The sequence below is a fragment of the Apiospora phragmitis genome, assembly GCF_038363925.1.
Source record: "Apiospora phragmitis strain CBS 135458 chromosome Unknown utg000007l:1.0-2108841.0:1.0-2111359.0, whole genome shotgun sequence".
NCBI classification, from domain to species: domain Eukaryota; kingdom Fungi; phylum Ascomycota; class Sordariomycetes; order Amphisphaeriales; family Apiosporaceae; genus Apiospora; species Apiospora phragmitis.
In genome coordinates this window covers 46,698-71,283 of record NW_027117405.1, presented here as the reverse complement: position 1 = coordinate 71,283, position 24,586 = coordinate 46,698, and the positions used below count along the sequence as shown (strand labels likewise).

Below are 24,586 nucleotides of genomic sequence, written 5' to 3'. Positions count from 1 at the left end.
CCGTACGAGAAGTCTAGGCTCGTAGTATAGGGCTACGGAGATATAGAAAAGGAGGCTATTTTAACTTAGTTACCGATAATCTAGCGGATAAGCTAAAGACTCTTTTTAGCCCTCGGACCGACCTTGATCCGAAACTTCAACGTACGAGGCGAGCTACGCGATATTATATAAACGTATACTTAGTTATATAATAAACTAAACCGATTAATTTATATACGTTTATTAATAAAGTTAAAGACTTAATACCCCGAAAAAATACTACTTTAAATCGTATTATCTTTATACGAACTAATAGAGTTAAAACTTTATTAGTTTAAAACGTATTATAATTATTACGTATAAAATCTAAAAATAACCGTATTAACGTACAACGCCTATTTATTATTTATTACGAAAGGACCGGATACTTTTAGCATTATAATAATATAAACCGACGATACGTTTAGTTTCACTATAGCCCCTTTTTTTAAAAAAAGAGGAAGAAAAGTTAATAAAAGAATAATTCCGTATAAAGCTAAAAAACATTTTAACCGAAAACACGCCGATCGAGTTCAACGGAGGCAAGATTCGATTAGAATCGTACGATATCTTTTTCGAGTAAAAAGGATAGGTTAACTAATTAAAGCTTATTAACCCGAAAGCTATCGATAAAAACTAGTAGTACGTCTCCTAGCGTACGAAAAGGGGCATATTTCGTATCTATTTATTAATTAGAGGTAGCGTATAACCTATTTACTACCGCTTAAATATAGACTTTAAAAGATAAGGATATCGAAAACCTAAATATACGGATTAATTAATAGATTTAGAATTAAACACGCGGCTTAAAATATATCCCGCTTAACTTTTACCATACGAAGATATATATTTTTACCGACGGCTCGTGTATAAATAATAAAGACCTGACCTCTCAACTCGGATACCTGATCTTATTAAGTTAAGAAATTTATTATACGAAAAATAAATTCTAAATCCAGGATAATATTATTTATTAAAGCTCGATTAAATATAAAAAAGTTATTAAGAGCGTATTAATTAATAAATTATATAGTATAACCTCCGGTATAAACAGCGGTATTATATTAAGTATTATATTTAAAAGAATTATATAAATATTAGGATTTTAAAATATTCCGATAACTTTTTATATAAATTCGAAATTATTTTACGACTACCTAATTAAATTAGGTACAATAAATAAGAAGAGGCTTATAATCGATATTATGTCCTTTTAAGAGTCGTACAAAAAAAGGGAGATATTAGAGGTTTATTATATCGATAGTAGAAATAATCCGGCAGATACCTTTACTAAGGTATCCCTAAATAAGGCCCTCGAGCAGCTAGTCTCGACGAACAGCTTTATTATATGTACGGAAGCGTATATTAAGAAGCTAAACTCGTATAATAAGTAATTAAAAAAAAAGATATAAAAAAAAAGAGAGATTTCTTTTATTAATCTTTTTTTATATAATTATTACCGATATATTTTATTTATTAGGTATTATATAAAAGTTAAAAAAAAACCGTAATATATTATAACTTAAACGGGTAATACGACGAAAATAACCGTATAAAAACGCTATTTATATATATATAAAAACTATTTACTTTATTTATTACTAACTTATCGTTATATAACCATTACTTTAGCTCTATTACCACCTCTATTCTCGTTACTATCGGGATCAAGGTTTACGAATCGTGAGCTGTGGTATAAATATCGGTTACCGTGCGAAGCCTAAACGTATGAAGTATAAGCGCCGTTCTAGTATCCGTCGAAACGAACGCATTTACGGAACGGAATATAGAACTGGACGTACCGATTATTATAAACGTTATTAATATTACCGCGCGATTAAATAAGAACCGTACGGAAATAGCTTTTATAACGAATAATATAAGCGAATAAGCAGCGAATATTATTATTTACCGGTACGCGTATCTAGATATCGCGGCTCGGTAAGTTATAAACGCGAACTTCTTTATTTTATTATATAAAATTAATAAACGTTAAAAATTAAGAAAAAAATAAAATATTATATATTAATATAAAGTATAAGTATAATTTATTAATTTTAAATTAAAAAAGTTAGTAGCGTTATTTAGCGCTAGTTATAATTAATTACGTTAATAATAATAACGCTAAAAAAATTAACGATTTATTAATTAAATATTACGCGAATATATATATATATATTTATAAATATATATATAGGTATATAATTTATTTTTATACGATACTTTAAAAAAAAGAAAGTATATATATATAAAAAAAAGGAATTTGCACTATACGAATTGTTTGCGTACGAAGGAATATTTACTTATAGGACTGTTCTTACTAGTCCCTCACGGGGTGTAACGCATTAGGATATGCGACGGTCCCCCTACTACTGTCACTACTTTCGGACGAACGACTGGAATAATTAGTCAAGTAGACCTGCTACTTGGCCAAAATAATATTAAGAAGGTATAATATTATTTATACGGTTTAAGTAGGTATTTAATACCGGATTAGAGTAACTTAACCGTACGAGACCCTCGTAGAGAGAAGACTTATATTTAAAAGGGGGAACAGGCTAATTTTATCGTTAAAATAAAAAACTGCTAGTATTAAAATAATTAAAATTAAAGCTGTTTATATTATTTTAAAAGAGGGTATTACGTATCTACGCGTACGAACCCCTTTCTTATTTTATTAAGAGGGGTATATAATACCCCTCGTAGCTCGTATTAAAAATAGATATAAATAATAGAATAAGAACGATTAAACCCCGATTAAAACCGGAACTACCGTATGTACGAAAGCCTATTTAATATAAGCTTTAATATATTATTTTAAAAAATAAAAATTAAATAATATTATATTATACGTTATAAGGAATATAAAATTTAAAATCCGGCTTAATTTAAATAAAGATTAATTAAAATACACGGTTACGTATTAATAATGTTTCTATACGATTTAAAGTGTTCAGTTCGACCGTATATTTAGTTAAACCGTGGATTACGTTACCCGATCACATTTCTCTTTGCTCCACGACAGATCGGTCCCGAAGAGATGGATCTGACGACCTGACCAATCGGGGAGCGGGAATGCGGAATGGGGTCAGCCCGTCAAGGCCCAGACCGGACGAACCCCGGCACGAACCCCGGCTCCCGCCAAGAAGTCATAATAAGCAATCAAGTGTCATGACGCCAGTGAACGACATGTACGCAGCCGCCATTGAACCTACCAGAGCTAGGCACCGTGTCGCGCAAAGAGAATATAAATGCACGATAGAACGAGGTCTTGGATGCTACTTTTCCATGCAATTTTCACCCTGCTTCAATCAGCAGTTCTCCGCCCCTAATTGGAAAGCCGTAAATCAAAAAGATGGCCCCTATTCCCGTCTTGCTCTGTGGCAAAATCCCGGGTCATATCAAGACAACTCGCTCAAGGGCCGCCCCCGGCTAATCTGGTAGTGGGTCGGATTCGGAAGACGATGGAAGGACGCTTGGCTGAGCTTCGCGAGGGGAAGGGGGAAGGAGAGATATGGTGGATGTGATGGATTTTGTGTGGTAATCAGAATGGGAGCACAATGAGTTGTAGATATTGAACATTGAACGGAATCCCTCGGCTCTGGGTTCGCATTGGATACTTACCAAATAAGGGCACGAGTGAAGAAGGAGAGGCAACAGCTTGATCTTAAGTAGATCTGTTTATCTGGATCATGCTTCCATTCCATGCACCCAGTACAGGATCAAGATCGAATGGATTGGCTGGGTAGGTTGGCCGGATCCAGCCTTATTGATCAGCCTATCGATACCCTCAAATGGCACCCCCTAGTGGGGTCTATCAACTATCGCATGATTCTTTAATATCTCGACTGGCATCGCTGCACTTTCTCCCTTCAAGCCTGCACGCCCTCGATGGCTTTTGACTCCTTCCATAGGTCATCAATGGTATTGTAAGTACCAGCGTAGTAGACCTTCCAGCCCGAGACGCTGCATGCCGAGCTGATGGAGACAGTTTGGTCAGTAAAGTTATTTGAGCAGGCAGGCGTGGTCATATGCTGATAGTCAAAGGGAGAATAGTCGCTTACATAAACAGGTTGCACTGGTATCCGTCGAATACCTTGATGGACTTGGTGGCGTGGGCCATCGTAGCTGGGAGAAGGTTCACTGTCAGCAACAGCTCGCAACGATCTTGAAGCTCAATATACGAGGCAGCTTCCATTAAAATGTGGATACTTACCACACAAACGCTCATCGGAAGCGTCGAGGGTGGTGCATGAACCCTGCATGTTCTCGGCATCGCAGTACGTAATCATCGGGCTGGCATTGGCGGCTAAGCCTGCAGGTGCGGGCGCCGCGGTGGCGACGGCCCCGAGAAGGGGGGGGGCGATGAAGAATGCGGCTTTCATTTTGATAGGTGTGAACATCGGTGTCCCGTTGAGGGTGTTTGGTGTTCAGTGTATGAGGGAGGTGGTGATAAGTGGGCGTTGCTGGTAAAGAGTTATGGGGCCACGAACTGGTGGCATCGACATATTTATAGGCCTAGGGAGCATGTGAATACAACAACAATATTCTCATCATTGAATACAGCGAAATTGAATCCATAAGCGATGTGAATAACACTTGGATCCACTCCCTGACCCGGTCACTATGCTTTTCTATGACTACTTATTCAGTACGCCGTGAAAGGAATGAAAACGTTGAGTCATACATATGGTATTCAATCCGATACGGCAAGACTCATTCTGATCTCAACGTAAAGATCGTGCTAATACGCATTCTGAAACGATGGCCATTGTTATTATCTCATCGGGGCACTCCCACTTGCGGAGGTCGCCCTGTGGGCCCTCTTGCTAATACCATCAAAAAATGGTATCCCACGCTTGCTATTATTGGGAGATAGAACAGTGACTTCTCTCTTTAAGCTACAAACTTCATAGTGAGTGTATATACCTCGGGACCCCCTATCCTCTGTTCCTTAGCTTGCTTACGGATGCAAGCCTTGCTGCCCCTTAAAGTCCTTCGTTGGCTCTGGTAGATCGGATTAACTAATGCATTGGCTTGTCCTCTTAAAACGCAAAATCCTGGATTCCTGCGAATATAACCCCTACAACCACATCCTCCGGCTTCTGTCTCCAAAATAGAGCGGCATTTAGTCCCCGCTCCGCCAGTGTGCGTGTGAAACCACGGCAGCTTCTCTTCGTCTAGGTTTAGACGCCAATCCAATCAATCCCATATGGTAGAGGGAGAAGGACACCGCAGACGAAGGGCAGGGCTAGTAGTAATTAGTCTCTGCGTAGCCCATCTGCGCAGTGGATATGCGATTGCCCGAGTCGACATTGAAGTGAGAAACGAACCCCAGGCGAAGACGGCTCGTAACGCAAGTCTAACATTGTGGGGTGGGAAAGGCGCGTCGGCGTGTTCTTATTCTGTTTCCCACTTCAATATGGTATAGTCGCCCCGTCCGTGCAGAACCAGCTCTTGTATGAAGCGCTCTTTCCCCTTAAGATCCTGCAGGGCGGCTTGCAAGAACTCCTCTAGCCCATTTCCGAAGATAGCATAGGGAATGCACCACTGACCCCCGGAGAGTCTGAAGATCCCGGTATCACGCTCCCTGCCAAGGGCCCAACGTGCCAAGATCACCTTGGAGACGTTTCCGAGTACTTCCGGAGCTATCGGGTCTGAGAGGTATATCCGCGTGGGTCGGAAAACGGGCTCGTTCTCGATAGCACAGAGGCCGCTTATGTCGATACTGATGCTCATAAAGTCGGGCGAGTAGGCCTGCATGAGGTGGGCCTTGAAGATGTCCAGACGTCTCCAGTTGTCTGTGGGACGTCCTCCCGGCAGATGGTTCCCACGTCCATCCACATGTGGCAAGACTGGACGAATCCGTCGTACTGGGTACTGAGGTAGATCGTGCCCTCAGGAGGTCTGTCCCTGCTGCGTGTACTTCTGCGTGTACCCATCTTCTTGCCAAACGAATTGTCGATAGCCCTCTCGACCATTCGGCCGGAATCGTCCCAGTATTCCATGTTGGAATAGTAAGGAAATCCTTTCCAGTGGTTGAGATACGCTCTTTGGATCGACTCGGAGGGGAATGGGCACGAGAACATAGGCCGGACGGGCAATTGGACGTCGTAAAACTTCCGAGCGGCATTGCGCGCTTCCGCGTTTACCGCGAGGATGGGGCTGACGAGATACTTGAAGGGCAGGACACGGTGGTGTTTCTGGTGAAACAGCACAAGCCGGCTTTCGGCCTCTTCCTGGAGCGCATGCTTCCATATGCCCAGCCGTAGCTCCGGTGGCAACTGGGAAAAGTACTGGAAACCCTCCATCCTGAACCGACTATAGAGTCTGTGGAGAACCCTTACTCACTCTTCTGTTTCTGGAGAGGCCAAATGGGCAGCGGTGCCTGTTCTAAAGCGAAATTCTTGCACAGATACAGAAAGTCGAGAATTCATGCTTTTTGCGGGAAAATTCTTTTGGGTTTAAGTAATTCGATCCTTCTTAGACTTGGGTTACTCCTTTTTCCGACCATCAAAGTTCGTGTGGTGCTTGGTCCTCGTTACCAACCAGCATCTCTAAGTTGTTCCATGAGATACAATAATGGGGAAACAGATCGAATATTCCAGAAAAGCTCGTTATGATAGCTTCCAGTGATGAGCACAACTCAAAAGTTGTTATCGGCCGACCAAACCCAACGGCTAGCAATCTGCCCACAGAGTGTTTTCCGAATTAGAGAAACCTCGTATACCACCTCGTCGCTTCCTCGCGGTTACTCTGACATGGCTACCCGATCGCCTGGCTCCTGGTTTCCAGTGGCTTTCAATAGGGAAAAATCCAAGCGGCCGGTTGAAGACGAGGCCTTGCAGATTGCCATGTAGGAAGACGACGGCTTCCGAGGTTTGAAGAATACCCCTAGCCCGAGGGGAGTGTATTGTCGAAGAAACCGATACGCTCCTGTGCCAAGAGATTAGAGCGGCTTTGAAAACCAATGAGCTGCCTTGCTTTATGTCGCACGGGGACCATCAGTCGATCGCCGTGGGGAACTCTAGCCAGGACGCAATCTGTACCTGCATCATCCATCTCGAGACACTGGAATACTTCAATATGTCTTAGACGGGCCAGCAAAGTTGACCAAGCTGATGTCGGGCAAGGGCATAGTCCTCTGTGCAAGCCAGGGAGTTGATCAACGGGCCGTTGGAGTGTCGATGTGAGGAGGGTTGATGATGTCCACGTTCTTCAGAGAAAGAAGCTAATTTTTCAACTGCACATGGCCGATCTAAAGCCAGGACTCGCATGAAAATTGTAGCAACGTCTGTTATATACCTACGAGAAAAAGAAAGAAAAAAAGGGTTTCTTATAGAGCAACGAGCACCCTCAAGTTCAATTGATTGATTCAGCATGTCAAAACTCAGAAGGTCAACTTCACTGTGGCCCACCCCACCTGGAGCTCCAGTGCTTTTGGCGGGGTAGTGTGCCGCCTACATACTGGCCTATATATGGGGTCCTGCGAGGTGCCGTGTGGGGGTCTAATTGAGAGCACCGTGCGCCCGCGTCGCGTATTTCGTGTGCCGACGTACCCACTTTACAGGGAAACGCGTACCCAAAAAGCAATTTGAGTGTAGCGGACGCGCCTACCCATGACCGACCGCGTAAAGAGCCCAGACGTTTTGGAGAGGATTATCAATGGCAATTGTCGTCGCCTTCCACCCTCCTCGACAACCTGTCTGACCACTCCCTCCTAGATTTTCCAAATATTGACCTACTTTGAGTATTTTGCTGTTTCTTACTCGAAATCTGCGGGAGGTCAATTGTCTGGTGTGTTTCTAGAGGATCATTTGTTTTTATTGCTGTTGTTGTTTCACCAAGGGAATTTCCTTCAAAATGGGGGAGAAATCGCTTCCCAAGACGCCTTCGTTGTCCAAGAAGACGAGCTCCATGTCGTCCACCGGCGGCAACAGAAGAGTATCTTGGGCTTCTTCTCCAAACCTTCCAGTGGGCCCGCCCCGTCCACTACGAAATCCTTGCCCAAGGAAGCCAACTCCCTCGCCCTGCCTGAAGGAAACCACAAAGTCCAATTCCCTCCACCTCAACAGGAAGCCTGCCGCCAGCATCACGCCCGTCCCTAGCAGCGACGCCCTTGAACCCTCGAGCTCCCAAGAGAACCACTCCGAGGCCACCCCCAAGGTATGCCGGGATTCGCTGCCTCGCCCGTCACACCTGCTGAAACCTCAACCAAGCAGGCCGTCCCCTCGAAGGCCATCTCCAAAATGGCCTTGGGTAGCAGCCCTTCTCGCCGGGTAAGCCATGCCTCAAATTGATCTACTTTCCATATGCCTGCCCAACATAGCAGATCCTAGGTAGCTAACATGCGAAACCCGCAATTCTAGGCCAAGAAGCAGGTCAGCTACGCCGAATCCGACGAAGACGAGGACGTTGTGGTCTCCAGGAAAGCCACCCGCTCTCGTCGCAACACGTCGCGCCCGGTTGTCAAGGATGAAGACGAGGAAGACTACGAGGAAAACAACGATGCGACGCCGGAGGAAGCCGACGATGGTAAGTTTGACTATCTCTTACCTCTTCTGTAGAGGCATTCTACTGACATTAGTCGTCTGCAGTGGATATGGACGACTTTGTCGTCTCAGACGATTCCGACGCCCCATCGAAGAAGAGAAAGCGCCCACAGTCCAAACCCCAGACAGCGCGCAAACGCTCGCAAGCCTCGTCTCCCCTTCGCATCAAGAACCCGAAGACGACTTAGAAGACGACGAGCCTGTAGAGGAGCTGCCCTCGACCTCGACGGCCCAGCAATGGAAATACGACCCCGACAGCGTCACCCCCGTGCAGCTGCGCAAGTCCAGCACCCCTGCCGCGCAGGCAGCCCACGCCCGCGGCAAGGCCCACACCCGAGACCCCGACCAGCGGTATCCCTGGCTGGCCAAGATGGCCGACATCAACCGCAACCCCGTGGGCCACCCCGACTACGACCCCTCTACCGTGTACGTGCCCCCGGGGGCCATGGCTAAGTTCTCGCCTTTCGAGAGGCAGTACTGGGAGATCAAGCAGAAGCTCTGGGACACCGTCGTATTCTTCAAGAAGGGCAAGTTCTACGAGCTGTACGAGAACGACGCCACCATCGGCCACCAGCTGTTCGACCTCAAGCTCACCGACCGCGTCAACATGCGCATGGTCGGCGTCCCCGAGAGCTCGCTCGACATCTGGACCAACCAGTTCATCGCCAAGGGCTACAAGGTCGCTCGCGTCGACCAGATGGAGAGCGCGCTCGGCAAGGAGATGCGCGAGCGGGACGGCGTAGCCACAAGCAAGGCCAAGAAGGAAGACAAGATCATCCGCCGCGAGCTCGCCTGCATCCTGACGGGCGGAACACTGGTCGACGGCGCCATGCTCCAGGACGACATGGCCACCTACTGCGCCGCCATCAAGGAATCCGCCGTCGACGGCCACCCCGCCTTTGGCATCGCCTTTGTCGATGCGGCCACCGGCCAGTTCTTCGTCTCCCAGTTCGACGACGATGTCGACCTGACCAAGTTCGAGACGTTTGTGGCGCAGACGAACCCGCGCGAGCTGCTGCTCGAGAAGTCCCGTCTCTCCACCAAGGCACTGCGCATCCTCAAGAATGCCACGGCGCCCACGACCATATGGAACTACTTCAAGCCGGGGGCTGAGTTCTGGGGTGCGGACCTAACCCGCCGCGAGCTCGACTGCAACGAGTACTTCAAGACGGGCGAGGACGACACCAAAGAGGAGTGGCCCGCGACGCTGACCGAAGCCAAGGACAAGGACTTGCTCATGTCGGCCCTGGGCGCGCTGGTCCAATACCTACGAGTGCTCAAGATTGAGCGCAACCTCTGTCGCAGGGCAACTTCACCTGGTACAATCCCATCCACAAGAACGGCACGCTGATCCTGGACGGACAGACCTTGATCAATCTGGAAATCTTCAATAACTCGGTCAACGGCGGCACTGACGGCACCCTCTTCAGCCTGCTGAACCGCTGCATCACGCCGTTCGGCAAGCGCCTGTTCCGCCAGTGGATCTGCCACCCGCTCTGCAACATCGAGAAGATCAACGAGCGCCTGGACGCCGTGGACATGCTCAACAGCAACACAGAGATTCGAGAGCAGTTCTCTTCCGAGATGACCAAGATGCCTGATCTGGAGAGACTGATATCTCGCATCCATGCCGGAGCTTGCCGGCCGGAGGACTTTGTGCGGGTTCTCGACGGGTTCGAACAGATCGAGTACGCCATGGGCTTGCTGGCCACTTCGGGCAGCGGCAACACGCTCGTGAACCGTCTCATCTCGTCCATGCCCGACCTTAGCGAACCCTTGGCCTTCTGGAAGTCGGCCTTTGACCGCAAGAAGGCCCGCGAGGAGAAGATGCTGATCCCGGCCGAGGGCATCGAAGAGGACTTTGACGCCAATGCGGCGACCATTGCTGGGCTGAAGAAGGACCTGCAGCGACTACTGGAGAAGAAGAAGACGGAGCTCAAGTCCAAGGCTCTCAAGTTCACCGACGTGGGCAAGGAGGTCTACCAGATCGAAGTCCCCAAGTCGGTCAAGGTCCCCAAGGACTGGCAACAGATGTCGGCCACGAGCGCTGTCAAGCGCTACTACTTCAAGGAGCTCACCAACCTCGTCCGCGAGCTGCAAGAAGCCGAAGAGACGCACTCGCAGCTCCTCAAGGAAGTGGCCACTCGCCTGTTCCAGAAATTCGACGTGGACAACGCCACCTGGTTGCAGGCCATCCGCATCGTGTCGCAGCTCGACTGCCTGGTCAGTCTGGCCAAGTCGTCGGCCTCCCTCGGCGAGCCCAGCTGCCGCCCGACCTTTGTGGACGAGGAGCGGAGCGTCGTCGAGTTTGAAGAGCTGCGCCACCCCTGCATGCTCAATACAGTAGACGACTTCATTCCCAACGACATTAATCTGGGCGGCGACTCGGCCAAGATCAACCTCCTGACGGGCGCCAATGCGGCGGGTAAATCCACCATCCTGCGCATGTCGTGCATTGCCGTGATCCTGGCCCAGATTGGCCACCACATCCCGGCGACGCGCGCCCGCCTGACGCCGTGCGATCGCATCATGTCGCGACTCGGCGCCAACGACAACATCTTTGCGGCCCAGTCGACCTTCTTCGTCGAGCTGTCTGAGACCAAGAAGATCCTGTCCGAAGCCACCCCCGCTCCCTCGTCATTCTCGACGAGCTCGGCCGCGGCACGTCGAGCTACGACGGCGTGGCGGTCGCGCAAGCCGTGCTCCACCATGTCGCAAGCCACATCGGCTGTGTCGGGTTCTTCGCCACGCACTACCACTCCCTCGCGACCGAGTTCGAGTCTCACCCCGAGATCCGGGCCAAGCGGATGCAGATCGACGTGGACGAGGCGCGGCGGCTCATCACGTTCCTGTACCGGCTCGAGGACGGCGTGGCCGAGGGCAGCTTCGGCATGCACTGCGCGGCCATGTGCGGGATCAAGAACAGCGTCATCGAGCGGGCCGAGGAGGCGGCGCGCGAGTGGGAGCACACGTCGCGGCTCAAGGAGAGCCTGGAGAAGGCGCGCGAGGGTTGCTACCTCCCGCTGGGCCTGCTCAGCGACGTGGCCGCCGTGCTGGACCAGGACAAGACGGCCGAGATGAATGACCGGAGCCTCGAGGTGTTGATGAGGGCGATTGAGGTGCTGTGAGGTGGTGTCTCATGTACAAAATGGCAGGATGAGGGCCCGAGTTGTGGCCGTTGGAGATGTTCTCAATTTCGCACAAAGTCAAGGATGGGCGTTACGGATGTTATTGGACTGGGACAGCAGATCCGATCATGGTCCGGCCTTTTGTGTCTGTTTTTGCTATATACTAGAGACATATTTGCTGCTGCAAGGCGTACGGCGATTAGATAGGCCTGCAGTCAAAGGCTGGGTCACGGATGTACGTAAGGGTTAATGGATCGACGGACAGGGAGTTTCCGGCGTGCTTTATCGATACTGGCTAGGATTCGTATAAATATAATTGGCTTTGCCGGATATTGATCAAACCATTTGCATGACAAGCGCTTGATCGTGACAGTATCATACGCTGACACTATGCTAGTAACCTTAGGATGCGACGGTTTGGAATCGCAAGACTTGCACATCGAAGTACACACACTTGTGAATCAAGCATTCGAAAGATCTAGTCGCGCGATCTGGCTCTACGCGGAATGCAGATCCATCGACGTCTCTACTCCAAAGCTGGATCCTGCTTATTGCCCTGTTCTGCCAATTGGTTGTTCGCGACTTGGCACTGGCAAATAATGCGACCATGCACGCACCCGCAGCCTGCATCGATTTCCGCCGCCGTATTGGTGTCTCCAACAGATACAATATAGACTGCAATGCTGTGTAACTCGAGATGGAAGCACCGGATCGGCGATCCTGTATGCGCTATCAGTTTAGATTCTACAGCAGCCAGAGTGGCTTATCTCTCACCGCTGGACACGCGATGCCACGATGCTGATCCGCCGATAAGGCCTTCGTCCCCTGTCGGAGCCTCCCAACCCCCATATCGCCTCGCCTTTAGGTTAGGCTAGCTGCCAGGTAAAATTGCATTCGCTGCACCGTAACCATGGATCACTACCTCAGCTTGTAGGGAGCTGCCTCATTTAGACTAAGCGGCCCATATGCACCACTGCGCATGTCATGGTAAGGTGCAGATGTCGTGACCACTATTACCAATTACCAATCCAAAAACCGGGGGTCGTGATAGATAGCTGAGGGGTCACAACGGCATTAGACATGCGAAATCGCAGCATACATAGATAGAATAATGTCTCAATACAAATCCCGCGTCGCTCTTGGCTTCTCTACTCCTTTACGCGCGTTCAATTGCTTCTGGCCCGACTACTGTTGCCGCAGCTGCTGCACTCGTTAGAAGGAAAGAGACGAGATGCGTCGTGGTAATCCCTCTTGGCTGCTGACGGCGGCCCATCTGGTCGGATCCGCCCTTGGCGCGCCGACGGAGTGCCCGCCAACGTCCAGCATCCCGAAGCTTGGCGCCGTGGCATCCGAGAGCTCCGTCTGCAGCCAGATTGGCGTGGACCTGCTCCAGGCCGGTGGGAATGCGGCAGATGCCTTGGTCGGCACTGTCTTTTGCGTGGGCGTCATCGGTATGATGCACAGCGGCATCGGCGGCGGGGGCTTCATGCTCGTGCGGGCTCCAAACGGCACCTACGAATTCATCGACTTTCGGGAGGTTGCCCCCGCGGCCGCGTTCGAGGATATGTACAAGAACAACACCGCTGCGAGTTTGTACGGTGGTTTGGCCAGGTAAGACAACAAAGTGCACAGCAGCAGGCCTGTCAGAGACGTACAGATTGGCTTACAGAAACGCCTGGGAATTAGCGGGGTGCCCGGCGAGCTGCGGGGGTTGGAGCACCTGCACACCAACTACGGCGCTCTACCATGGGCCCAAGTCATGGCGCCGGCCATCCAAGTCGCCAGGAATGGGTTCCGAGTCACCGAGGATCTCGTCCGCTATATGAACTCGGTCGGCGGCGATTTCTTCACCGAGGACCCAACCTGGGCCATCGACTTCGCGCCCCATGGCTACCGCGTCAAGCTCAACGAGACCATGACCCGGAAGCGGTACGCCGACACCTTGGAGGTCATCGCCAACGAGGGGCCCGACGCGTTCTACGCCGGCGTCATCGCCAAGGCGACTATTGCGGCCGTGCAGGGGGCCAATGGGACTATGACGAGGACGATCTCAGGAACTACACGGTGGCACTGCGCCAGCCTTCTAATATCACCTATCGCGGTAAGCAACATTTGGGGGTTGTTCCTTTCTATTCCACTGTCACTCTCGGGAGGAATGAATGGCACGAAGTATTCTAGAGTCGCCTGCATTTCCTCCCGGAGACATACAGTTCGTTTCCCGGGCGAGTGACACTAACGCCAGGATCAATAGGTTATAAGCTGACGGCTTGCGGCGCGCCTGCTGGTGGATCCGTCGCCCTGAGTGCACTGAAGATTGTGGAAGGTTATGAGGGATTTGGGGATGACTCGCAGCTGAATCTGACTACCCACCGCATCGACGAGGCCATGCGGTTTGCCTACGGCGAGCGCACCAACCTGGGTGACCCCTCCTTCGTCGACGGCATCCTGGACTACCAGGCCTCGATGCTCTCGGACGCGACGACGGCCGAGGTCCGGTCCAAGATCTCCGACGTGAGGACCCAAAACGTGTCGTACTACGACCCGCAGGGCCTCGAGAGCCTCGAGACGCCCGGCACGAGCTACGTCGGCACGGCCGACAAGAGCGGCCTGGCTATCAGTTTGACCACGACCATCAACACGCTGTTCGGGTCGCAGGTCATGGTGCCCGAGACGGGCGTCATCCTGAACAACGAGATGAACGACTTCTCCATCCCGGCCGAGAGCAACGCGTTCGGCTACATCCCGAGCCCGGCCAACTACATCCGCCCGGGCAAGCGCCCGCTCTCGTCCATCTCGCCGACGATAGTAGAGAGCGCTGATGGGAAGCTGTACCTGGTTGTCGGGTCCGCGGGCGGGAGTCGCATCATCACGGCGACGATCCAGAACGTCCACAATGTCCTCGACCGCAACATGACGACCCCGCAGGCCCTCGCGCAGCCGCGCCTGCACGACCAGCTCGTGCCCGACCAGGTCTCGTTCGAGTGGGCGTACGACAACGGCACTGTGGCGTACATGAAGAGTCTGGGCCACAACGTGACCTGGGTCGCGCCGGGCCAGAGCACGGCGCAGGCGTTGCGGATGCTGCCCAATGGCACTTTTGAGGCAGCCGGCGAGCCGAGGCAGCTGAACTCGGGCGGATTTGCGGTCTAGGCCCGGACGGGGTGCCGCGTTTTAATGACGGTTCACCGTTCGTAGTTAGTTAGTTTAGCTGTCTGACGGGAGCTAGCGACGTGGTCATCGATAAAATCGTACGTCACTATATATAAAGGAAGCCATCTCGCCCCCATGCCGCCCCATTGCCATCCCATCTTTTTGTTTCATCATGGTTGTCAGCCTCAACAAGAACGTTTCTGGAGGCTACTAGCTTCCTGCCAGCACCAAGCCCGTCTTGCTGGCTCTCGTCGTTCTTGGCCCACCTGTTGTCTGCTGGCAGGCTGGCAGGCTGGCAGTCTGATGTCGTCGCATGATTGGTGGAGTTTCTAAATTTACTGTCAAACACTAGCCCCCTTTATATAAACAACCAAACCCACCTGCCGTGCTCCCCCACTCTCTCTTTCTCCATGCCGGCCCCCTGTCGCGCGTCTGCCCAACTGCCGCTGATCGCTCCTCATCCGGCCCCTGCCGAATCTTGGTTCGCACCACGCGCTCCAACTGCCAACCATCGCTTGCCTCAAGAGCAAAGAAAACTAGGAGCAGTCCCGACAAGAAGGACACAGTTTCTACACGGAGCAATCCATCTTGTTGAAACTTGTAGATCCAGAGAAAGCAGTTCTGGGCCCCCACTCGGTCTTTTTTCCTTCCTATCAATTGAGTCCACGAACGTGGCAGCCAGACCCACGTCATGGTTCGTCTAATAGATTACAAGCCGCCTTTTTCATGCGGGACTGCTTGCGATAGCTGGTTCATCCCCTGGCGTTAGCTTTCACCCCGGACCATAATGGTACTACTCTTGTGTAGCACTTGACCTCCAATATCAATGCAGAAAGTCGGCCCATCGGTCATGAGGCCCGGCAGCCGGTGCTTCGTCGGGTTGCGATCGACAGCCAGGGGGGAGTCTAGTTACGGAGCCCCTGCCCAGAAGCGGGCATGCCACCGGCGGAGCATAAAGTCAAGATGCTCCCCTCCAGCACAGCGCAACAAGGAAGAAGGAAGATCAAGAAGGTTTCTCTCATCTTCCTTTCTCCCACTACAGTCATTCATGATCGCCCATCCACAAACCCATACCGAGTCTGTCAGTCATCATGGTCCGAAACGCTCTTCTCTGCGGCGCCGCCGCGCTCTTGCTGGCCTCGTCCGCGCAGGCTCTCGAGTCCGTGACCAACTGGGGCGGCGCCAACCCCAGCAACCTGAAGCTGGACGTCTACGTGCCCCGAAACAAGGCCTCTAGCCCAGCCCTCATTGTCGCTGTAAGCATCATGCTCTCCCACCATCCTCTTGATCAACAGACTTGATGGAAAAACGAACGAACATTTCGACTGACCTGGCACCCAAACACCACAGCTCCACCCCTGCGGTGGTTCGGGACAGCAGTACGCCCAGCAGGCCGACTACAGCCAGGCCGCGGAGCAGAAGGGCTTCATCGTCGCCTACCCCAGCGCCACCAACGACAGCAACTGCTGGGACGTCTCGTCGCCGCAGGCCCTCAAGCACGAGGGCGGCGGCGACCCGACCACGCTCAACAACATGGTGAAGTACCTGGTCGGCAAGTACGGCGTCGACAAGACCAAAGTCTTCGCCACGGGCTCCAGCTCGGGCTGCATGATGACCAACGTCCTGCTCGCGACGTACCCGGACGTCTTCGCCGCCGGCACCTGCTACAGCGGCGTCGCGGCCGGCTGCCTCATCGGCTCGCCCGGCAACAGCCCCAGCAGCTCGGACCGCACCTGCGCCAACGGCAAAGTCAACAAGAGCGGCGCCGAGTGGGCCAAGCTGGTGCACGACATGTACCCGGGCTACGGCGGCGCCTACCCGCGCATGATGACGTTTCACGGCACCGCCGACAACCTCGTCTTCCCGGCCAACCTCGACGAGCAGCTCAAGGAGTGGTCGACCCTGCTGAACGTCGGCTTCACCCTCAACGCCACCAACGACCCCCAGCCGGGCTACACCAAGATGGTCTACGGCGACGGGTCGAAGCTGATGGGCTTCCTGGCCCAGAACGTCGGGCACACCGTGCCGGTGCACAAGGACCTGGACCTGCAGTGGTTCAACCTTGCATAGAGGGCGCTGGGGTGGCTGCCATGAGATGAGGTTGCTCTTGTCTTTCACAACTTCTACCTTTACTGTACATATTCTTTCCGGACATAATCCAAGATACGAATCAGGGACTCCAACGATTTCCCAAACACTCTTTATGCCGTTCAGTGATCAATCTTTCGTAAGCTTGATATTGACCTTAAGTAGAGCGTGAGAAGTAAACAAGAAGAATCCCACAGCGATAGCTACTCCACAGCCAACGATCACTACTCCGTTCACTCAGTATCCTGGTTGCTATAAACTGTTTATATTATAACTAGGTTGTTGCTATGATTACCAATGGTCGCTATGATTACTACTATTTATCATAATATGGTTGCTGCTCAAAACTTTGACCCATTTTCACGGCACCCTCTGCGGCGGCACGCTCGACAGCGTCGGCACCACCTTCTTGATGAACCCGGTGCCCTCGTCAAAGTACAGCCGGTCGATGGTGGTCTCCCGGTGCACGCCGTCGCCGTTCGGGATGGCGAACCGGTGGTAGGCGATGTACCAGTCGTCGCTGCCCGGCACGTTGAGCGTGGTGCTGCCGCCCGTCGCCAGGATCCCCTGCGACGCGTCCTTCTCCAGAATCAGGCCCCGGTACGTCCAAGGGCCGGTGGCGCTGGTGGCCGTCGCGTACCCGACGCGGTAGTTGGGCGAGCCCGTATCGTCAATGCAGTACGTCATGTGGTACAGCCCCTCGCGGTAGACGACGAAGGGCCCCTCGCGGAAGTCGGTCAGGCCCCCGATGCCCGCGAGTGTCTCCGTCTTGATCGAGGCCATGTCGTCGCCCAGCTCGGCGAAGACGGGGTTGCCGTTGCCCCAGTACAGATAGTACTTGCCCGTCTGCGGGTCGTGGAAGGCGCCCGGGTCGATGGCCTGCCCGGACTTGACGGGCTCGCCGTTGGTGATCATGGCGGTCGGCTGCGCGACGAAGGGGCCGTCGGGCGAGTCGGCCACGGCGACGCCGATCGTCTTGCGGTCGTAGGTCGGGTTTTGGCCGCTGAAGTAGAAGTAGTACCGGCCGCCGCGCTCGATAATGGTCGGGGCCCAGGCATTTCCGGTGGCCCAGGGCACGTTGCCGTTGGCGCCGTCGAGGGTCAGGATGGGCTGTTCGCTGCGGGTCCACGTCACCAGGTCGTCCGACTTCCAGGCGTAGAAGGTGTTGCCGCCCCAGCCTGCGAAGCCGTCCGTCGTCGCGTATATGTAGTAGGTCTTGCCGAAGACGGCGATGTTCGGGTCAGCCCACAGGCCTGGCAGGACGGGGCTGCCTTCGCGTTTCTGCAGAGCAGCAGCAGCAGCAGCAGCAGCAGCGTCACGCTTGGCGAACGCGCTCGTGAGTCGGGACCGCTCGGCGGCCGTGATGGGCATCACGGTTCCGTGCCGGGGGCTCTTTGGCAAGTTCTGGGAGCTCGAGACTTTCCAATTGGGCTTGGCGATATCAGCCGTCTCGAGAGGGACGTAATTGCCACTGCTGTACTCGTCGACAAAGAGGTAGTACTTCTGGCCATTCACATCATTGGGATTGGATTGGAACACGGTCGGGCCCTCGACAGCAGCGAGGCCGGCATTGCGCCCAATGCACGAGGCCACCGTAGTCCACGAAGGCAGCGCCGCCAACAAGGTGTCGGAGCGTTCCTGGATGATGTCGGCGCAGCCCGTGACGGACCCCTCGTCCTTGGTGAAGCGGTAGTACGTGTCGCCGGCCTTGAGCACCGTCGTGTCGATGCGCGAGGTGCCGGCGTCCTGCCAGACCTGCGCATCACTAAAAGTGCGGAAGTCGCTCGTCGTCGCGTACATCATGCGGTGGTAGGTGCTCGTATTGGTGTGGTTGGGATCGCTCTCGGCGTAGAGCGCCGACGCCCAGAAGACGACGTACTGGCCGATCTCGGCGTCGTAGTAGGCCTCGGGGGCCCAGGTCATCCCCGCGGTGGGCGGCGAGACCAGGACGTGCCGCTGGGCGGACCAGGTGACGAGGTCGCTCGACTCCCAGATCTCAAGGTAGCGGCTGCCGGTCCTGACGGCGTCGCCCCAGGAGGTGCCAGACCCGATGGAGAGGTCGGTGGCGATCAGCCAGAACGTGCCGCCGTCCACCGACCGCATGACGAAGGGGTCCCGGAGGCCCTTGGTGCCCATGGTGGAGGTGAGGACGGGCTGGCCCCCGTTGAGCTCCTCCCAGTCCAGCGCATTGTTCCCGTTGCTGGCGGCGAAATGGATCTTCTCGCCCTCGATGGAGTTGCCGGTGAAGTAGGCAAAGAAGTAGGCCTCGTAGTTTTCGGCGCGAATTTGTAGAGCCTCTTGCGCTTTGGACCAGTTGGGGAGCGCGGAACCCCAGGAGACAGAGGCCGAACCAATGATGGCTGACAGCAGCAAAGGTAGGGAGCGCATGGCGGCTGGCTGAAATCACGACTGCAGAAGTATACAGCCAATGCTTTCAAGGAGCCCTTGATGCAGGAACGATCTGCATGTGCATCCTCCTTTATATACATACGACATATACATACCTATATATAAACACACTGCTTGTGGACCTGCGGCCATGCTATGGGCATTAATGCCGGGCTCGCTAGGACCGGCCTTCCTCGCCCAGTGGGCCTGACGACATTGCGCATCGGTTTTGCGCTCGCTTTAGCGGATTGTCCAAGCCTCGTTCGTTTCTAACGGTCGCAGCCGTTGGGGGGCTTCATTTTACCACCAATCCCATGGCCCAACCTCGGAAATCAGGAATCCGGTTCGGTGCGGATGAGGAGGTCACGAGTGCCACCTGCGAATGCTGGGCTGATCATTGCCTGTCGGGGTTCTGGACGGATCGGGGCGATCTTACCTCTCGCTGACTCGCTGTCTTTCTCCGCAACACCAAATCCGGCATTTCCTTTCTCCACCGCCGCCATCCTTCCATCAGCGTTTCCCCGCAAAATGCGACCCTGCGCGAACCCGTGATTTTTCCATGTGTCACGACCTGACCTATGATGGTGGGGTTTGCCAGGAAACAAGAAACACGTCGGTTTGTTTCCCTCGCGAGCGCCAGGGGGTTCGGAGCCGATGTCGTGGGGTCTTCAGCTCTCAGGCAGTTTCTCATTGGAACTACGCCAATTGGAAGACGTGATAGGGCCGCTTCAACGGCGGCGGAACCCCAATAATCGTCGCCAAGTAGTCAGTCAGCTGAGTGTGGTGAGTGCCTAGGCAGCAAGCCGATTTGCACACGGTTGTTGAAGTCTCTCATGTGCCGAACCTCGGAATGATTGCTACGATGTCAGCGTTGGGAGAGCTTGGTGACATGCGCTACAGCTCTCAGCTTTGAAGAACAGGAGGATGAGGAGCTGAGCACGGCCGAAAGGCCAATGTATGCATATGATTAGGCACGTATGGTTTGGTACTTTCTTAACCTGGAGGCTTTACCCCTTGCTGTCCTGCCGCTCAATTGCCATCTACAATCTCCATTCTTCTTTGTCTCTCTACTCAACACCAATCCCCGAATCTACAAATGATGATTTCTTTCACCCATTTCGCTTCGTCGCCCCTGCACCGGGAGACGACCTCCCTGGCCACAACGATAACGGCCTCCAAGACGCGGCTTCGCGCCCACCAGTCAAAGACCAGCCGGGCAATGTTCAGCGAGCCCAGCTTCAATCCCACGTCCTCGAGGTCGCCGCTCCGCTTTCGCATGTACCGCGCCAGGGGCTCAAACACGTCCGCCGTCACGTCGTGGAACTCGATGTGGTCGCGGTCGTACCCTGCCTCGGCCAGCATCTCGGTGTACCGCTCGCGAGTCATGAAGGCGTGGACGGGACAGTCGCCCATCCACGCAATCAGCTTCAGTACCCACCGCTGATGAAACGACGCCGAGCTCGATAGCAGCATGTCAAAGGCCATGACCGAGGCGTTGAGGTTCTGGGCCGCCAGCGATAGGACGGGCTTGCGCGACGGAGAGAAGTGGTACAGGGAATCCAGGGCGAGTACCCATATCTCATCTGTGTCATGGCTGTTGTTGCTCTGCTCCTGGCCGTTGAGAGATGCTACGGCTCTGTGCAGGTCGTCGGGCCACGTATTGACTCGCGCCGCGTCTTCGCAGAAGATCTGAACATCCTTCTTGTCCCCTTGGTTGTTGCAGGGCCCCAGGCGGTTTTGCGCAAAGCGGTACTGGCGATAGTCGAGGGTGATGCCGACGTACTTGAGCGGGACGCGGGCCAGCTGGACCAGAAAGGCCGTCTGGTCGCCGCACCCGAAACCGAGGTCAAGAATCGATAGTCTCTTGAGGCCCTGTCGCAGTTTGGGCGCTGGCGACTTTCCCGTGTCGTCGAGCAGTTTGGCCTTCTTGAGGACCTCAATCAGGAGAGCTTGGCAGGCTGTGGGAAAGTCATCCGTGCCACGCCTAAACAAATCAGTCACAGCCCGTTGAATCAAACACTCGCAGTCAGGAGGAAGAAGGGCCTGCAATACCAGTATCCCATATTCATCCACATGGACTTGGGCGGCAGCTCAATATTGAGCTTGCCATGGTCGAGACTGTACAGTCTGTCGTTTCGTTTTCCAAACCCCCAGTCCGTAGGCGGTTGGCGGGTGAAATTGATTTTAGGCCACTTGCAGCTAGTGGACAAGACACCAACCACGAACCCCGCCAAAACACACAGGACACGAGAACTGCTCAGGCATGAAAGAGACGCCCACATTCTCACAAAGACAACGGTGTCTCAGATTCATGGACTATAAAAATTGAATATCTCGGAAGCTTCGAGCTGATCATTGGCATCAGATCTGACAATCGCTCGTATTTGGAACTCCTCTGTCTGTGTGTTACGAGCAAAATGAGAGACATGAGTCTTTCTATATGATGGGTGCATTCATTGGCGTTGGAGCGCTCGTCGTCAGCAGCGATGCAGCTCGAGGTCAGTCGAGTACTTTAGTGCGTTTAGGGGACACGCCCCCTAGAAGTTTCAGCAGGTCTGGGCTGTCAACGCTGAAGCTCGGCAGCTGCATGGCGGGGATATGCACACCTCGGCCATTTGGCTGCTTGTTCCGAGAAAAGCAATGCCTAACATGACACATGTACAGACGCATCTCTGGTATCCTCAGATCACATTGCCAATCCCATGGTCAGTCAAGGCTGGCTGGGAATGGGTGTAATCCCTGAGCTAGTGCTACGAGCTTACACGCAAATCTGTAGGCCAAGACTGCAGCCAGTTCGTGCTACTTTGATTTCAATGCGGCACAGCAAATCAATTCAGTGGCATTGCATCATCCAGCATAGGACTCAGTTAGGTCGATAAGAATTTCATGAAAGTTTCAACTGAGGGCTAACCACGATGCATCTTACCGGTCGCTGTGCCAGGGAACGCGCACGCCAAAGTCCTGCACGACTCGAACCGCCGACACAATGCAACCCTCGAGGAGAACCATACCATCCCAGCACCAACCGCCCGCAAGCCATACACCGTCGTCGCCATTATGCCAACCTTCATACTCCCCGCGACTGTTGGTTTGGCCCTTTTCGGACTCTGCTGGCCTTTTGCGCATAACCCTGTTGACCATCTCTTGGCTTTCTGGTGTTCTCAGCACTCTCCAGAACGCTGCGCGATGGAGCACTTTGGGCTCGTCAGACCCTCCCGAGATAGAGGTCGCCACAATGGCGCCGCAGTTGACCGTGTGCAGCGCTTCGGTATAGCCAGCCCCCGAAAACCTGGACCTGAGCAAGAGGGTGTCGGCGACAAGTGCATCTATTCCCGCCGCGTCGTTCTGCTTGAAACTGTGCTCCGTGACGCGCAGCTTGGTAGACTTGTCTGTCCCTTGTAGAACTGCGCTCTCGACGATCCTAGTGGGAATGCGTGACATGATCGGCCGGAGGGGGAGTACACCTTGGCAACGGCACACGGGTCGGTGGCAAGCACGATTCGGTCAAAGTCCTCCTCCACCAGGTCCTCACTTGGGCCCCCTTCTCCAGACCAGTCTAACCCGCGAGCCGCATGGCTCGACTGAGGAGCACCTCCGATGACAGCCGGATATATTGACCCATTGAAAGCACCGTGACGACATCTTGCACTCCATGAGACACCACGAAATGGTCGGTCCCAAAACATTGCCGCTGGTATCCGGTCAAGTCGCTGGCCGGGAACGCCAGCAGCTCTTCGTGCGAGCACGTCGCCACACTGGACAGGAGGGGAACCAAGTAGCGACCGATAAAGTGCCGCGGCACCTTGGTCCGCTTCAAGTAGGCACCGTAGCTCTCACCCGTGCGGGGCTCCACGAGGAAGCAGCATAGCGAGTACCAGACGTAGCAGGCAAAGGCGAAGAGGACTTCCAGGAGATGGCCGACGGCGTCTGCTCCGAGTGGGTGGACTGGGAGTAGCCGGTGGTTGTTGGACGAGTGGATAAAGTACGGCGATGCTGCTGATGATAACGGCGACTCCTTTTTGTCATCCCGTACGCTGTATCGGGCAACTTCTGAGAATGCAAACAGGAAGCGCTTGGCGTGGTATCGGATCCCCAGATGATCGTACATTGCTATCAGGTTTCGGTAGAACCCGCCGCGAACGCTCTCATGGGCAAATCCACCCGGCTGCACGTCCCATCGTGCTCATCCATCAAGGTCACCGAGGCGGCATCCAATGATATGCGGTCGCCCTTTTGTGTCACTGGTTAGGCCCGTGGTCTGAACTAGAGAAGAATCGAACATCTTACCTTTTCAAACAGTGTGACTGAATACCGCTGGAGCTCATCGTGTTGGAGGAGGTAGCCAGTCGCCAGGCCAGCCATGCCAGTTCCCACCACGGCTACCTTGATCTTTCTGGCCGATGCTGTCATGTTGGCGACCGATCCTCCCTTGCCGTCTTGTGCCTCCTCGGTCGTTGCACACCATGGTGATTCGTTGGTCATTATCAGTCGGTGCCGAGGAAATCTCCTCGTTTCTCGTCAACTTGTACTTGCAAGTTGCGAGTTGTCACTTCAGCACCGCAGCTTCCTTTCCGCAGGGAAACACGCTCTGAACCACTTTAGCTTGTGGTCGAGAGATCAGCACAAGATCAATGCTCTATCCTGTTTCGGTTGACAACAACGCAGTGGCCGACATCAGTCTGCAGCAAAATCCGGTTTCATCTCAACTTAGGCATCCAAGAGCCGCAGCTGGTCAACGCGCGAGATACAATCCAATGTTATCTAGCCCTAGTCCTGTGTCTTAGGAAAACCTTCGGGTGCAGATTGATGCAATGGCAGCCTTAACTCAACTGAGCTGTAACTCACAACGGAGCATATCCCACGCGAGGTCTAGATGGTTTACGAGGATGGCGGGAATAGCGCCGCCCAACTGCCACTCGAGAGTCAATTCGTATCTTCGCCTATCCAGTTAGACTCCATTTGGCTTGGGATGAGTTGAATCAAAATTCTTACCCGCGAGTCAGGCGGGAGTGCTCAGACCGGCCGAGGAAACTTTGCTTTGTCTGTACTCTAAAGTTATTTTGAATACATCAGAGCGGCGTTTAGATTGAGACTCAGCGACTTTCGTCTTGTCTTGAGTCTTGATACTACTTGATTTACATGAACTGAACACATTGAATTGAGCGCAATCTGCGTCTTGCCGATGCCCCCTAGACCTTCGATCGCCGTCCATTGGCACCCTGGCGTTGCACCGAAAGCCGTTTTGATTGAATCTGACTCTAA

The 24,586-nt window shown here is 53.1% G+C and overlaps 10 protein-coding genes across 10 annotated transcripts; 3 read left to right on the top strand and 7 right to left on the bottom strand.

Moving 5' to 3' along the window:
• Positions 1–3,890: 3,890 nt before the first annotated feature.
• Positions 3,891–4,403, bottom strand: PG994_006992 (uncharacterized protein; the record flags this gene model as incomplete). Its single annotated transcript, XM_066858401.1, has 3 exons — positions 3,891–3,996; positions 4,083–4,146; positions 4,235–4,403. The coding sequence occupies 3 exons, from the start codon at positions 4,401–4,403 to the stop codon at positions 3,891–3,893; spliced, it is 339 nt and encodes a 112-aa protein (XP_066715343.1).
• Positions 4,404–5,418: 1,015 nt separating this feature from the next.
• On the bottom strand, positions 5,419–6,329 carry PG994_006991 (uncharacterized protein; the record flags this gene model as incomplete). The annotated part of the gene is made up of 2 exons (XM_066858400.1): positions 5,419–5,809; positions 5,893–6,329. The coding sequence occupies 2 exons, from the start codon at positions 6,327–6,329 to the stop codon at positions 5,419–5,421; spliced, it is 828 nt and encodes a 275-aa protein (XP_066715342.1).
• Positions 6,330–7,881: 1,552 nt separating this feature from the next.
• Positions 7,882–11,698, top strand: PG994_006990 (uncharacterized protein; the record flags this gene model as incomplete). Its single annotated transcript, XM_066858399.1, has 6 exons — positions 7,882–8,184; positions 8,238–8,297; positions 8,388–8,553; positions 8,606–9,828; positions 9,876–11,182; positions 11,242–11,698. The coding sequence occupies 6 exons, from the start codon at positions 7,882–7,884 to the stop codon at positions 11,696–11,698; spliced, it is 3,516 nt and encodes a 1,171-aa protein (XP_066715341.1).
• A 1,231-nt stretch (positions 11,699–12,929) lies between these two features.
• Positions 12,930–14,848, top strand: PG994_006989 (gamma-glutamyltranspeptidase; the record flags this gene model as incomplete). The annotated part of the gene is made up of 4 exons (XM_066858398.1): positions 12,930–13,309; positions 13,385–13,712; positions 13,742–13,799; positions 13,950–14,848. The coding sequence occupies 4 exons, from the start codon at positions 12,930–12,932 to the stop codon at positions 14,846–14,848; spliced, it is 1,665 nt and encodes a 554-aa protein (XP_066715340.1).
• Positions 14,849–15,939: 1,091 nt separating this feature from the next.
• Positions 15,940–16,918, top strand: PG994_006988 (Feruloyl esterase B; the record flags this gene model as incomplete). The annotated part of the gene is made up of 2 exons (XM_066858397.1): positions 15,940–16,104; positions 16,199–16,918. The coding sequence occupies 2 exons, from the start codon at positions 15,940–15,942 to the stop codon at positions 16,916–16,918; spliced, it is 885 nt and encodes a 294-aa protein (XP_066715339.1).
• Positions 16,919–17,296: 378 nt separating this feature from the next.
• On the bottom strand, positions 17,297–19,324 carry PG994_006987 (uncharacterized protein; the record flags this gene model as incomplete). The annotated part of the gene is made up of 1 exon (XM_066858396.1): positions 17,297–19,324. One exon carries the CDS (start codon positions 19,322–19,324, stop codon positions 17,297–17,299), a length of 2,028 nt encoding a protein of 675 aa, XP_066715338.1.
• A 1,071-nt stretch (positions 19,325–20,395) lies between these two features.
• On the bottom strand, positions 20,396–21,606 carry PG994_006986 (uncharacterized protein; the record flags this gene model as incomplete). Its single annotated transcript, XM_066858395.1, has 2 exons — positions 20,396–21,308; positions 21,377–21,606. The coding sequence occupies 2 exons, from the start codon at positions 21,604–21,606 to the stop codon at positions 20,396–20,398; spliced, it is 1,143 nt and encodes a 380-aa protein (XP_066715337.1).
• Positions 21,607–22,246: 640 nt separating this feature from the next.
• On the bottom strand, positions 22,247–22,765 carry PG994_006985 (uncharacterized protein; the record flags this gene model as incomplete). Its single annotated transcript, XM_066858394.1, has 1 exon — positions 22,247–22,765. One exon carries the CDS (start codon positions 22,763–22,765, stop codon positions 22,247–22,249), a length of 519 nt encoding a protein of 172 aa, XP_066715336.1.
• A 115-nt stretch (positions 22,766–22,880) lies between these two features.
• On the bottom strand, positions 22,881–23,432 carry PG994_006984 (uncharacterized protein; the record flags this gene model as incomplete). The annotated part of the gene is made up of 1 exon (XM_066858393.1): positions 22,881–23,432. The coding sequence occupies one exon, from the start codon at positions 23,430–23,432 to the stop codon at positions 22,881–22,883; it is 552 nt and encodes a 183-aa protein (XP_066715335.1).
• A 5-nt stretch (positions 23,433–23,437) lies between these two features.
• Positions 23,438–23,806, bottom strand: PG994_006983 (FAD/NAD(P)-binding domain-containing protein; the record flags this gene model as incomplete). Its single annotated transcript, XM_066858392.1, has 2 exons — positions 23,438–23,554; positions 23,612–23,806. 2 exons carry the CDS (start codon positions 23,804–23,806, stop codon positions 23,438–23,440), a joined length of 312 nt encoding a protein of 103 aa, XP_066715334.1.
• Positions 23,807–24,586: the final 780 nt, after the last annotated feature.